The 14,777-nt window shown below is 42.4% G+C and overlaps 1 protein-coding gene across 1 annotated transcript; it reads left to right on the top strand.

Moving 5' to 3' along the window:
- Positions 1–3,371: 3,371 nt before the first annotated feature.
- Positions 3,372–8,595, top strand: LOC127804419 (ankyrin repeat-containing protein ITN1-like). The gene is made up of 3 exons (XM_052341280.1): positions 3,372–3,702; positions 7,059–7,486; positions 8,011–8,595. The coding sequence occupies exons 1-3, from the start codon at positions 3,372–3,374 to the stop codon at positions 8,593–8,595; spliced, it is 1,344 nt and encodes a 447-aa protein (XP_052197240.1).
- Positions 8,596–14,777: the final 6,182 nt, after the last annotated feature.

The raw sequence follows: 14,777 nt of genomic DNA, 5'->3' as shown, positions 1-14,777 counted from the left end.
AGTTGTTGGTGAAAAAGCTTATTTACCAAGCGTTGGGAAGTGGCTCCTGCGTTCTTTAACCCGAAAGGCATTACGGTGTAGCAGTAGGTTGCCTTGTTGGTGATGAATGCTGTCTTCTCCTGGTCCTCCGGGTGCAATGGAATCTGGTGATATCCCTGAAAAGCATCTAGGAAACTCATGAGCGAACATCCAGCAGTTCCATCAATTAGGGCGTCAATCCTCGGGAGTGGGTAACTATCCTTCGGGCAGGCTTTGTTAAGATCGGTGAAATCGATACAAAGTCTCCACTTGCTCTGCCCTTTGGGAACCAGCACGACATTCGCTAACCAATCTGGATAATCCACTTCCCGAATGTGGCGCGCATCTGCTAACTTTGCGATCTCCTCCTCGATTGTCCGTGCCCTATCTGGGGCGAAGCTTTGTTTCTTCTGCCTGACAGGCTGAAAACCTGATCGGACCCCCAGCCTGTGTGTCATTACTTCTGGATTTACTCCTGGCATATCCCGGGCTGTCCATGCGAAGATATCCGCATACTGTCTAAGGAGTGATATTATTTGACTCCTTAGCGGATCTTTTAACTCCATACTTACTCTTACGCATCGACTTGGGCAATTCTCTTCCAGAGGTACTTCTTCCAATTCATCCATCGGCTCTGCTGTTTTGGGATCTTCGGGTCCTTCTAGTAGAAAACTGACCTCCTTCGGGGGGTCAACATCCTTCTGCAGCCCTGCTTCTTTACTCTTCGCCATGCCTATAGAGGCCATGTAACATTCACGGGCTAAGCGCAAATCTCCCCGCACTTCGCCCGTCCCCCTATCCGTGGGAAACTTCATCATCATATGATATGTGCTTGGGATGGCTCGAAGGGCATTGAGACCAGATCTTCCTAGAATCATGTTGTAAGCCGAAGGCACGTCAGCTACCAGGATGTCTAGCATAACTCGAGAAGTTCGGGAACCTCTCCCTACCGTCAATGGGAGTTGAATAATCCCTTCTGAATATACAGCTTCACCATCAAATCCCACCAAAGGGACCTTCGCTGCCCTCAACTGTGTCATTTCATAGCCCATGCCTAAGAAGGCTTGCCGATACAAGATTTCTGAAGAGCTTCCTGGATCCACAAGGATCCGCCGAAGTTCCCACTTCCCGAGTTCAGCCGTTATCACCAGTGGGTCATTTCGAGTCGGGTATCCCGGGAGGTCGCTATCTGAAAAAGAGATTGGATCCACATTCCTCGATCTTTTCAGCCGGACCGCATTACTTTTTTCATCCTTCATGACTGGGACCTCCCCTGGTGCGAGTGTGTGGAATATCGGAGGCTGAGGATGATCATCTTCTCTTCGATGCGATCTCTCCTGCTGGGCCCGATTTCGATCCTCCGTGCGGTCTCTCTTGGGGGGGCTTCTCGATCGCGACCGTCGATCCTTTCTCCCCTGAGAATCACCCGTTTTAGCCACATAGCTCCTCAAGAAACCCCGATTGATAAGTTCCTGAATCTCCTCCTTTAATTGGTGACACTCCTCAGTGTCATGACCATGATCTTGATGAAATTGGCAATATTTACTTCTGTTCCTTTTGTCGGATGGTGCCTTCATCGGTCGAGACTTTTTCAAATAGTCTTTTCCCTCAATAGTAGCCAGGATTTCTGCTCTCGGGGCGTTCAAAGGAGTGAAACCCCCCGAATCCCACCGAGGGCGATGTTTTTCCCTTCGGTCGTCACTCCTCCTTTCCTCGGGATGCTTCTTTTTATCCTTCTTTTCCACATGCTCCGCCCTCTTAGCCTGCATGACCTCTTCGGCATTTATGTACTTCGTGGCCCGGCCCAATATGTCCGTGAACGCACTCGGAGGCGTTTTGGCTAATGATTGGGCGAAAGGGCCAGGCCTCAGGGCGTTCTGGAATGCCACCATAGCTACGTTGTGGTCAAAGTTCTCAATGCTCAAGGCTTCCATATTAAATAGTGAAACGAAATCCTTCAAGGGCTCTCATTGGTTCTGCTTCATACTCACCAAGGCCATGGTGAACCTTCGGTGTCTTCGGAGAGGTGCAAAATGCGCTAGAAAGCTGCCTCGGAGTTGCGCAAAACTTACGATGGAATGATGAGCCAGGTTTGAATACCACGCCCGTGCGTGCCTCTCCAGGGTGGCCAAGAAAACTCTACACCACATCGCGTCTGAGGCGTCCTGTACCATCATATGCGAGGTAAAGAGATCAAGGTGATCCATCGGGTCAGAGGTCCCTGCGTAAGGCTTAATGGCTGGGATACGGAGACGTTCCGGTGGTATGGCCGCCATGATCTCTGGGCTAAGGGGCTGATTTATCCTTGGTCCCTGAGCCTCTCCGGTCTTCGGCTTTAGGGTGGCCATCTCCTCCTCCAACTGCTGCAATCTTATTTCCTGCCGCTGCTGCACAAACGACAAGTCAAGAGACTGGGCCGCCTCGCCATCATCTTGTCCCGGCCTCTGTGGATTCTCATCCCGTCGATAGGACTCCTCCTCTCTTGGGGGCTCGCGCCTTTCTTCCGCCAGAGAATGCTGGGCTTGCTGATGCTGGCGATCTAGAAAACCCATGAGTAACTCCGTCAATCGTTGCACTTGACCCTCCAGGAGTGCTATCCGATCGGAGGGAGGCGGAGGGCCCTCCGGACTCCGAGCTCTCCCCGGCGGGCTTCGGGGAGGATTCTGCTGACTCGGCTCTGGAACGGGGTTGCTCCCCACGGCCCTAGACGGCTGTCTTCTGGTTGCCATTCACGGTTGAGAAAAAAGGCAAGATTGTTTGCTGCACTGGAGAGACAGAAGAGAAGAATGTCGGCCCCATGGTGGGCGCCAATTGATGATAGATTTTCTGAGGTGGTAGCCGCACGTTCCCTTCTTGCCTCCCTGAGAGTACCTGCAATGGAGACGGGGCTTGTTCCCCCGGTCGATCTCCGATGATTAAGTTAGTCCTTGATCTAGGATTCATTGTCCCTTTTAAACTATGTTCTCTCAGAAAAGGATAAGAAGAATCTCCCACCTTTTTCTCTTACCTTTTCTCGGGATAGGGATCATGGAGGGATCTTCGGGATCTCCCTTCCTCCTTCTTCGGGACTTTCCCGATAAGGATTTCGCGATAGCATCCGTCTCCAAGGAGTTCGGGATAGCTGTTGCCTCCGTGATCTTCGGTGGGTTAGCCTGCTCCTGACGTCTCGGAGATTTCTTTACTGAGTGCTTATCCGATTGACGTGGCGATGCTTGTCTGCCATGTATCTTTTGACCGCTACTAGGTATCTGTCTTGGCATGATTATGGAACCGAGGGCGTTCTCCTCATCAAAAATATTGTTTAGCATTTGTTGAAGCAAAGACCTGATCCAGAAATCCTAGAAATCCTAGAAATGAAAAACGATTTCGGCGACACGGCGCTTACTCTAGCTGCCGCTACAGGGTTGAGTGCGGTCATCCATTTGTTAGTTGAGAAGCACGAAGACTTGCCGGATATCATGAATGGTAGAAGACAGCTGGCGGTCGTTGTGGCTGCTCTCTATGGGCACGAGGAAACAGTTAGCTATCTTTATGACGTCACTTTGGTTGAAAGCCTTCTTTATGTAAGCAAGGGAGATCAAAATTCGAAACCAGTTGGCGATGCTGCTGCAGATTACGAAGGACATTATAGCGAGCATAATGGGTTTATGCTTTTCAAAGCATGCATCACAGCTGAAATCTACGGTATATGCACGGGATTAAATTCCACTCTAGCAAATTATTACGGTGATCGACACACACATATGTATATATATATATATCCTATTTGTAAGTAATAATCATTTTTCTCCGCATATCATCATATATATACCCCATAGATATTGCTTTGGAGGCATTCAACGAAGGCCCAAAGCAGTGCATTGAAGAATTACAGAAGGAGAAAGGTCAAACACTGTGTTCACTAGCCCTTACAAATTTTGGAATAAATGGATTCCTACCTCGGCTATATCACAATGTCTCCTCGCGTGAGTACTATACTGTTCTCATTAAAAAATTGAATTTATTTATGTTTCGTCAGTTATTAATATTTATTGAGGTTGGCCTTTTGTGCAGGACTTCCAACATGGGTCTTAGCCTACGTAACTATCGAGTTCGGTAATTCAACTTACTCCAAATTTCCTTTACTTCTAGGGTTACTAGGCCACAAGCCGATCGCTAGTTAATTAACTATGCGTGTTTTTCATAAGAACTATATATATAGTCTTATATATATTTATATATTGATTTTCAAACTTAGTTTTTAGAAGGAAAAAAACTACTAAATACCTTAAACTAATTAGTTCAAGCAAATAAATAAATAAATAAATAAAATCATCCAATTAAATCGAATACCTTCTTAAAAGCTTCCATTCAAATCATGATTTTTTTTATCGTTGTTCATTTAGCGTGAATTGTTATATGAATATATTATCAAAGGTACAATCTAGCAGTAATTTTTGTATGGTGCATTCAAGTTTCAATTTTTATGGCATACTAGACTCATTACCTTAAATTAGCTCATACTTAGCCGGAAAAAAAGAAATGAAAAATGTGCTTGTAACCTTCAGGTTGTGGAAATAATAGTGACATCTCTTGATTTTAGAAACCTTTGTTGCACTGGACCTTTATCCTTAATTAGCCTCAGTTATTTTTATTGTTTTTTATTTTTCTAAACACATAGTCAAATAGGTTAAAACAATGAACAAAGTCCATCCTGAAGCCATAGTCAAATAGGTTAAAATAACTACACCCACAAGTTAAACCCAAGAGGCATATATAGGCCACAAAAAACATAAAAAGAGCAATAGAACACAAGAACGTGGCCATCCAAGACCAACAAAAGGCAACCTAGAACCCTAAGACCATTTGCAACCCTCGAGCAAAAAGAATAACTATTGTCGCTGCCATAATCTTCCTTAACAAGTCATTGCTGACCACCTACAAAAAATGACAATCACATTCTGGAGCTAAAACCTCCCTTGGCTAAAAGAAACATCTGCCTCAACTGGTCAAACTACCATTAAACATAGCGAGCACACCTAGCCTGTCTTCAAACATTTTTACAATAATCCATAGAAAGCCAAAACCTTTACACCACCACTGGTGGATAACCACCCTTACCTTTGTTTCTCAACCAACAAATTAACATCCCCCTAATAATGATAGATGCAAAACGATAATTGGGAACAAGGATAAGACCGATAGCAAACAATGGTATATATAAGGGAGATGTCAAGTTGATGTGGATTACAACCAACAAAAGGAGTAAAAAAATACATCTATGCAAAATAAAGCTCGACAAGAAGGAAACATATACGAAGGAGAAGAAAGACTGAATGGGTCATCGATCACTCATACCATGAGCAATGCCTTAGCTGAATGACCATCCAACAACCAACGAGAAGAAAATTAAGGACCAGATAATGGTGTTGGTGACAAAACCATTAACAGTAGTAATAGGGACAAAAGCAAATGAACCCTAAAAATTGAAAACACCATTGGGACCCCTAGAGGCAAAAGCTCTCTAGGGCTTAGTTATTATATTAATTCTTTTTAAATGACTATTTCCGATGCCCTCGTCTTCCCAGTCTTTTTCCTATTTCTCTCTTTCTTTCTATTCCTTACCCATATTCTCTTTTCTCTTCTTCTTTAGTTACAATTAGGGTCACAAATGAGTCGAACCATTTATGAACGACTCAGTGTTCGACTCCATAAAAAATCATTCAAGTTCATTCATTAAGATAAACGAGTTGAATTTGAGACTACCTTTGAATCTTGATTTATAAATGAGCTGAGCTTGAGGTCAATAAAGCTCAGTTCGTTAGCTCGTGAGCTAACTTGATTAGAGTGTCGCGAGTAGGCCCTATTAGAAGTTCGCGATTAGCTCCTGTTTAAACTCGTTTATAAATATATTAATAAATTTATTTATAATTTTATAAATATATTATTTTATAATTAAAAAATATATGAATATATTAGACATATATTTTATAAATATATTATTAACATAAATACATATACATATCATTATATCATATCAAAGTGGTATTTATTTATTAGATTTAGTGGGGTTGATCTCCAAGAAACTTTTGCATGTTCTTTCCTCTCTCCTCTCCTTCTACCCTTTTGTGTATTTGGCCCCTTCGTCCCCTGTTCCTCTGCTTCTTCAGCAGGCAGCAGTGGTTTCTTCTTCGCTTGTTCCTTACTCATGGCTTCTTCTCTTCTTTTCCTTTCGGAACAAACAGGGACGGCCAATGGTATGTTCTTCACTATTATTCAATCAAAAGTTATTTTTTTTCTTCTTCCATCAGAAATTAACAAATGAAAATCATCATCATCATCATCTTCTTCTTTATTATAGACTATGCACACATATAGATAGATAGATAGAGATCGAGAGAGACCAAGATCTGGGTTCAGTCATTGCCATTTTCACCATCTATGTTGAAATATATATGTAGAGAGAAAGAAAGAGAAGACCTGAGAAAGTTGAACCTAGATGATTTGTGCTCAGTTGTCTCAAATTTGTGGTCGAGGCCTTGTTGAGCTTCTTGATAAGCCGAGGCCGAGCTAAGCTAAAGCTTAGTTCACATAAACCGAGCTCTAGCTCGAGCCAGGTTTTAAGGCTCAAGTAGAGCTCGAGCCCGTACCCTTACTCATAGAGTCGAGCCTAAGTTTTGTGAAACTTGATTCGACTCGGCTCAATTGCAACCCTAGTTACAATGGATGTGGCAATTGATGATTCCTAGTGTAACTTCATCTTTGCTCCCTACCCACTAGATCTCATTACTCTACCTTTCTTTCAATCACTACAATCTTGGTTCTTCTTCAACCTTGGGTTCCACTCGCTCTTTCTTCCAACTGAGAGTGCTAAGATCCAACCCACCCCAATTGGGGAATTACTATAGTAGTTTTTCTCATATAAATTACAATGGATGTGGTTATTGCAATTTCCTCAAAATAAACCCTTAGTTCACATTGATGTGGTATTTCAGGGAGCAATTATTAGTTTAAGAAACACTAATATCAAAAGTTGTTCTTTGTCTTTGTTTCAATGACAGTGCAATGGGGTTTTGTTAAAAAGTACAGGAGTGATCATGGACTAGCTGGTAAATTGTTGCGCCGAATAATCAAGGAATTATCAAGGTCAAATCTGTATGATATTAACAGCATACTGGTGAATCCAACATTTACAGCTGTTTTACAAGAGAATGTGGAATTTCTTAAAATAGTTATTGAAGAATGCCCTGATGTAATTTGGTTGGAGTTCAAAGAATTACCCATTTTTGGTCATGCGATCTCAAAGGGGCTTGAGAAAATCTATACTTTTGTTTGTAAAAGGACTGAAATAAGCCTTTTAGCAAACATGATTCCCGATCGGAAGGGTAACACCCTCCTTCATCAAGCTGCAATGTTGTCACCATCCCCTCAACTTAGCCAATTTCTTGGTCCAGCTCTACAAATGCAGAGAGAGCTACAGCGATTTAAGGTTTGTCTCATAATTTTTTGTTATTATGAAGCAACTTCTTTTCTAGTTCCTTTCCTTCTTGTTTGTTTCTTTTTTTTTTTTTTTAATTTTCCCTTACAAGAGATAAAGTGTCATTGTTAGTTTAAACTATGAGAAGAAAGGAAAATGCTCATAAAGTAAAAAAACACAACATTGAAAGATTTTTTCTTTTCATGATAACAAATATTTAAGACATTCCACCATTTTATTTGCCTTATCAAACTATTAGTGTTGTATTTCAAATATTTTTATTATTTTTATTTTCTAAGACATGCTATTATAAAGATGCTTAAAAAAAGATGAAAGAACTCATCCTAACTTTTGGTCGGTTGACATTTTTATTTGTTTTGAAAAGGAATGTTAAAAAAACAAAAACCATTTATGTTGTAGAGAGAGAGAGAGCAATGCATTTAACTAATTATTGTTTGCACATAATTAAACTAGATAAAGTATGAAATATTTGTTAATTGATGTATTTAATTTCGAGGTGTATCCATGATGTGTAGGAAGTGGAAAAGCTGACACCAATGTGCAGAAAATTAATGAACAAACGGAACCAGACTCCAACAGATTTATTCAATGATGAACACAAGGACCTCAAGGAAGAAGCGCGAGTCTGGTTGAAGGAGATAGCACAATCTTGTTCAGTAGTGGCGACGTTAATTGTGACCATCATGTTTACTGCAGCATTTACTGTGCCAGGTGGCGAAAACGACGATACAGGCCTTCCTAGGAAATTGGGATCAAAATACTTCACCATTTACATAATTTCAGATGCACTCTCATTGCTCTTCTCTTGTACTTCGGCTATGATATTCCTAGGAATTCATACGTCGCTCTTCAGAGAAGACGATTTCCGGATCAAGTTGCCCCTCGCCTTGATGTTTGGCCTTCTCACTCTTTTCCTATCAATTGCAACAATGATGATCGCTTTTGGTATTGCCCTTTTCATAATGTTGCGGGAGCATTTTATGTGGATCTCCATACCCATGCTTACGTTAGGAAGTATTCCAGTTAGCATTTATGCTATACTCCACGTTCGAATATTCATTCACGTCTTCCGTTCGACATTTCGAAGCTACGTAAAGTGATTTACTATCGATAAGAGTTTGTTGTAAAACAAAATAATGGATTGATTTCTTTTCCTTCTTTCTTTCTACAACGTTTTCATACTTTACCTTGTTTGTTGTTATTTCTATTTTTGATGATTAATTTTATGAAGTGGTAGCCGCACGCTCCCTTCTTGCCTCTCCGAAGGTACCTGCAATGGAGACGGGGACTTGTTCCCCCGGTCGATCTCCGACGATCAAGTTAGTTCCCCCTCCATCCAGGATTAATTGTCTCTTTTAAACTATATGCTCCAGAAGAGGATAAGAAGAATCCCCCACCTTTTTCTCTTACCTTTTCTCGGGATAGAGATCATGGAGGGATCTTCGGGATCTCCCCTCCGCCTTCTTCGAAACTTTCCCGATAAAGATTTCGCAATAATATCCGTCTTCGAGGAGTTCGGGATAGCTGTTGCCTCCGTGACCTTCGGTGGGTTAGCCTGTTCCTACGGCCTCGGAGATTTCTTTACTGAGTGCCTATCCGATTGACGTGGCGATGCTTGTCTGTCATGTATCCTCTAGATTTAAACAAGAAGATCGCAGACTAAACTCCCTATTGGGAAACGTATCTTCTGACCGCCACTGGGTATCCGTCTTGGCGTAATTATGGGACCGAGTGCGTTCTCCTCATCACTTGCCCCCCACTCCTTGAGCTCTTCAGCTTGAAGGGCTCGAGGAGTAGTAAAGCTCCTGAGGCTCTTCCTTCTAACTTCTAGGTGAGTGAATCAAACAATGAAGTACATGCGTGCAGATGCAATAATGCCATTATGAAATTTGCCCCTGTGGTAGAAATGCCAAGGTGTTGCAATCACCTCCGCAGTCATCATAGTCACTCCTTGGCTCACCATAAGAGCTCGAGATAACTCATGATGTCCCAACAACTAGCCACAGTCACCACAACGAACATGATATATGACAAAGTAGAAGGAATATGCATAACCAAGGAAAAATGACATGTAAGCCACAAAAGCATGATATGCAAGACAACATCCTCACCCAATGAAGCCAAAATGATCGGGATGTAGCAAAAGGATGCAAGAAACACTCACTTTGCTGGTTCGGAAGCGTTAAGGTACTGTTCACAGGGTTCGTGAATGTTTTTCTGCAAAAATAACATACTTTCGAAACTCAAACCTAAAATATTTTTATATAGGGTCCTAGGGATAAATTTAAGGACCATGAATAAAAAATTTGGGGCCAGAGGGGCCCCTCACGTGCCTCACGCATTGGGGTAAGGACCCCCATGTGCTGCACTCGCAGCAGTCAGGTGGCGCGTGAGCTGCACGTGCCGCCCTTCCCGTTTTAACCTCTTGGGGTTTTTTGGCCCGTTCTCCCTTGTCCGGAATCCGATTTGACCTCCGTTTGAAGCCAGACTCCTTATTCAATTCTCTATCAAACCATGGAAAGAAATTAGAATTACCTTGCTGTTTTGATGCTGTTTCACTCCTTTTATGGTGGCAGTCCAAATTTTTGGGCGAAGCGTTTCTCTACCTCCTTCTTTGGCAAAGTTTCTTCTCTCAACTCACCTATTTTTTCCCTATTTATTAATGGTGAGATTGTCCCTTCTAAGGGCTTAGTATTTATATGCATCTATGGCCAATCCAAGTGTGCCATGTGTCGCTTGCCATGTGTCGCTTGCCATGTGTAACTTGGATAAGGTTGTAATCATTGCTTTCGTAGGATCGCGCCACGTGTCCCTAGTGATTTGTGCCATTTTTCCCCCTTACGATATGTGTCCATTGAAACATGTACCACCACATGTTAATTAGGTTTTTCAAGATTCCTTATTGTTGCTCATGATTATGTTCCTAACCATAAGTTACTTCATTTGGTTCCTTTAACTCCATAGTTACAAGATATTTTAAACTTCTTACAAATAACTCCTTAGCCCAAAACTTCTTTGCACTTATATCACTTGGGCCCTAGAACTCCTTAAACCTCTCCAAAATATCTTAAGACGATACCCCCTGTGGTAGTTTTCATGATCTTTCAAAAAATCCTTCATTTGTTCCTCGGCGATTACCCAGGAACTTCACATGTACTAACTGTATCCTTCGATTTCCAAGAAAACGTTGTACTTAATGCCTAGAAAAAATTGGGGTATTACAGGGTCACGCTTTTTTTTTTTTTGGGGGGGGGGGGGAGGGGGGAGAAAGCCCCCCACCCACTCGCTCATATGACCAAGCGGGTTATGCCCACTCGGCCTTGGTTTGAATCCATCCTTGCTCCAATGTTGTACTCCGCTCTTTAATTGGGTAAGGGTGCATGTGCATCAACTTCAAGCCTGATTTCAGCCTTGATGCAACCAGTATTTCTCAAACTTCAAAACATGAAAGTTGTATATATTTTTCTTAGATTTCCATATGATTTTGAATCACCTCAATTGGAGCTCGGATAAGAGAGTTATGCCCAAAAAACCAAAGCAGCATCGAAACCACAACCCATTTAATTTTATGATCGAGTGGGTGTCCCCCACTCGGTCTCACTCGACCTCTTGCTTCTTTAGCTTGTTTCCCTAATTTTTTGCAACCCGTTCGCCCTTTGGGATTCATGTTCATGTTTCGCGACTCTTTTAAGTCTTGTGACTCTCGTCATCCTTTCAAGTCTCGTGACTCTTTTGTAGCTTTACCTCTCTCTAAGTTTGTAGGGCATATCAATTGCTCGATCCCTACTCTTTCGGCTGTGAGTCCCGGGTGGAAGAGTATCTTGTCTTGTAAACTTTTTTAGCATTACTTTTCTTTTAGCTGCTTCATTTCGAGTATGTTCTTGCACTGTGCCTTTAAATTTCTGGGCTCTAGTGCTTTTCAATTCCTTTATGGAAGTATGAGGTAGATGGACTGATAAGTTTGCTTTCCATAGATGTCGAACTATGCACCGAAAAATGAGTTTGTTTTTGCTCCCAATTATTTGCGTTATGCGCAGGACTATAGGCTTGCATTTGCTTTTCCTTTGTTGTCGGGCTGTGAGCAGGATAATGGGTTTGAGTTCGTTTTTCCCTCGTTGTCGGGCCATAAGTGGGATAACGGGCTTGCGTTGAGTTTTTTCCCTCGTTACCGAGCTGTGAGCAGAACAATAGGTTTTGGATTTATCCTTTATTGTGGGCCTATAAGTGCGGCAATGAACATGGATTTTTCCCCTAGTTGTCGTGCCATGAGTAGGACAACAGGCTCGAGTTAGGTTTTTTCCTCATTGTTGGGCCATAAATAGGACCACGGCTTGCATTAGGTTTTTCCCTAATTGTTGGGCTATAAGTAGGATAACAGCTCGCGTTAGGTTTTTCTCTCGCTGTTGGGCCATAAGCGGGACAATGGGCCTGTGTTAGGTTTTTCCCTCGTTGTCAGGCTGTAAGTGAGGCAATGAGTTTGAATTTATTTTTCTCTTGTTGCTGGGTCATAAGCGGGGTAATGGGTTTGAATTTATTTTTCTCTTGTTGTCGGGTTATGAGCGAGGCTACAGGTTTGAATTTATTTTTTCCTTGTTGTTGGGCTGTGAGTGGGGTAATAAGGTTGAATTTGTCTTCTCCTCATTGTTGGGTTATGAGTAGGGCAATGGGTTTGAATTTGTATTTCCCTCATTACCGGACTATGAGTAGTGCAACAGGTTTGAATTTGTATTTCCCTCGTTATCAGACTGTGAGCGGGGCAACGGGCTTAAAATTTTTTTTCCTCATTGTTGGGCCGTGAGAGAGGTAACATGCTTGAATTTGTTTTTATTTCTTGGAAGCAAAATGTAGCAAACACACTTTCATAAAGCAATGTGCAAGTAATGAAGATGCTAACATTTTTTGCATGGTTTAGCAACTAAGCGAGTACATCCACTGTTTCATTTTGGGGTTTTATTGCTGCCCCTAATCACAAAGTACACAGGTCACGCACAATTTTAAACAGTTTAGTTTCTCGATCTTTCACATAGCTTTTCTTGAATGTGTTTGAATTTTGCTCCCAGTTTTCTCTCTAAGGGTATTAATGATAGTTGACTGCCTTCTCCTATGGGCATGTCCCTTCGTGGCTTGTCTTGGCAATGGATAAAGTCTTTTCACTCTTTCTCCCTTTTGTGGATGACACATAGCAGTTGCGTGCCTTCTTTTGATCCCTTCGAACTTATCCTACTCCTTCAAGCATGGGGAACTTCATCAATAAGTAGCAAGAAGACACAACATCCCTCATATCATTAAGCAGGGGCTGGCCCAAGATCATGTTGTATGCTGCTGAAGGTGCTTTGACTACCATAAATTTCACTTATTTAGTCACGCTTTGGGCATTTGAGCCCAATGTGATTGGTAACAGAATAGACCCTGCTACTGGGATAACTTTCTCGGTGAAGTTGTACAGGGGGGAGGACACTTTCTTTAATCGATTGTGGGATATATGCATTTGGTCAAAGCAATTCCAGTAAGTAAGGTTAACAGAGCTATCGCTATCCACCAAGATTCTACTGATAGGGTGTTTTGCAACAATTGCAGAGATTACCATCGGATCGTCATGTAGAAGTATTATATCACCTCTACCAACAGGAGTGAATGTAATTGGTTCCTCTTCATCTCTAGCCACTATCACCTGGTAAGCCTGACGAGCATATGCCTTTTGTGAGGCTGAAATGTCTCCAGCCAGAGTTTCACCTCCTAAAATAACATGGATAGCTTGGTGAGTTGGCTCATTATCTAGAAGATGATTCTCTCCATAATCCCTTCTTGTTTCTTTTTGTCTCTGATTTGATCTCACCCACTTTTCTTATCTCTCTTCTCCTTTACGAGGCTCCTTATCTCTTCCCTGTACATACCTTCGAAGATGTTCCCAAACTAGCATCTCAATCTGATCTCTCAATTCTCTGCAATGATCCGTAGAATGTCTACGGGTCCTGTTGTACCTGCAATACTCTTCTTGATTTCTTACCATGGGTCTATCAACTCTACGGGGCAGCTTGAGGAGATCTACCCCCTTATTTGCCGCAAGTATGGCAGGCCGGGGTTGTAGAAGCCTGGTGTAGTGATGAAACTGAGGTCTAGGTGCATCTACTCCCCTAACCCTCTCTTGTCGCCGAATAGGGTCTTCTTCCCCTTCTTACTCCTTTCTTTTTCGCTCCTTGTCTTCATTTCCTCCCACATTTCTCATAGTCTTAGTGTGGAGGACATACCTGTTTTCTATGATGAACAACTCTGCTAGGGACGCTGGGGGATCTAGGGAGTGTGACTTCTAAAGTGAGGTCAACCGTGTCCCTTGGATCATGGCAGACATTGCCACCTGGACCCGCAAATCATAAACTTCGAGGGTGGCGTTCCGAAATCTGTCCACAAATTGATGTAGAGTTTCTTTGTTCCCATGTGGAATGCTAAGTAAGTATGTAACATCTTTTTTCCTTTGATTGTTAATCACAAAGGCCTTAATGAACTTTGTTCTAAGCTAACCAAACGAAGAGATAGAGGCCTTGGGTAAATTGTTGAACTATGCTTGGGTGTGCCCCGATAGAGTTAGGGAGAAGGCCTGGCACATTATGTCATCGTCCCATCTGTGCAATATAATCAACAACTTGTAGTTTTAAATGTGATCATATGGATCATCCTTGCTGGAATAGGGGTGATCTAGGGCATCTTGAATTTCCTAGACATTGGCTTCTCCAATATATCTACAGTAAAGGGAAGTTTTCTGTGTTGTTGTTCCTTTATGGCCGGGATTAGTTTCTTCTGTTCAAGTACCTCTTCAACTACTCTTTTCATATCATCCCGTACACTTGCTGACATTTAATTTTCTTGTCTTCCTCCCGTTGGTGTACTAGCTAAAGTTTCATGGTACCTCCTCCTTTGTGGGCTTCTCGCCCTGTCCTCCATTCACAGATTATCATTTCCTTTGGGCATAGTGTGGGGATTCTTCCTTGGTGGTAGTGATCTTGGCCTATTGATCTTCTGACGAGGAGAGGATTGAGAATAAGAGTCGGGAGTAGCTTCCCAATATGAGTCGACTTTCCAAGTCAGGCTGAGACTTATGGGGCTGCATTGGTTCCAGCATGAATCTTCTCAAGGTTCTAGGCAATATCCCTCCAAGAACCATGCCTTGGAGTATCTTAGCCATGTCTCAAAGTGCCTGCATACCCTCAATATGTTGTTATCTTAGAGCTTCGAATTCCTCCCATGGGACCATACGTGGAGACTATTGCGAAGTCCTAGCTTGATC

Source organism: Diospyros lotus, chromosome 6 (genome assembly GCF_014633365.1).
Source record: "Diospyros lotus cultivar Yz01 chromosome 6, ASM1463336v1, whole genome shotgun sequence".
Taxonomy (NCBI): domain Eukaryota; kingdom Viridiplantae; phylum Streptophyta; class Magnoliopsida; order Ericales; family Ebenaceae; genus Diospyros; species Diospyros lotus.
This window is presented reverse-complemented; position numbering and strand designations above follow the sequence as displayed.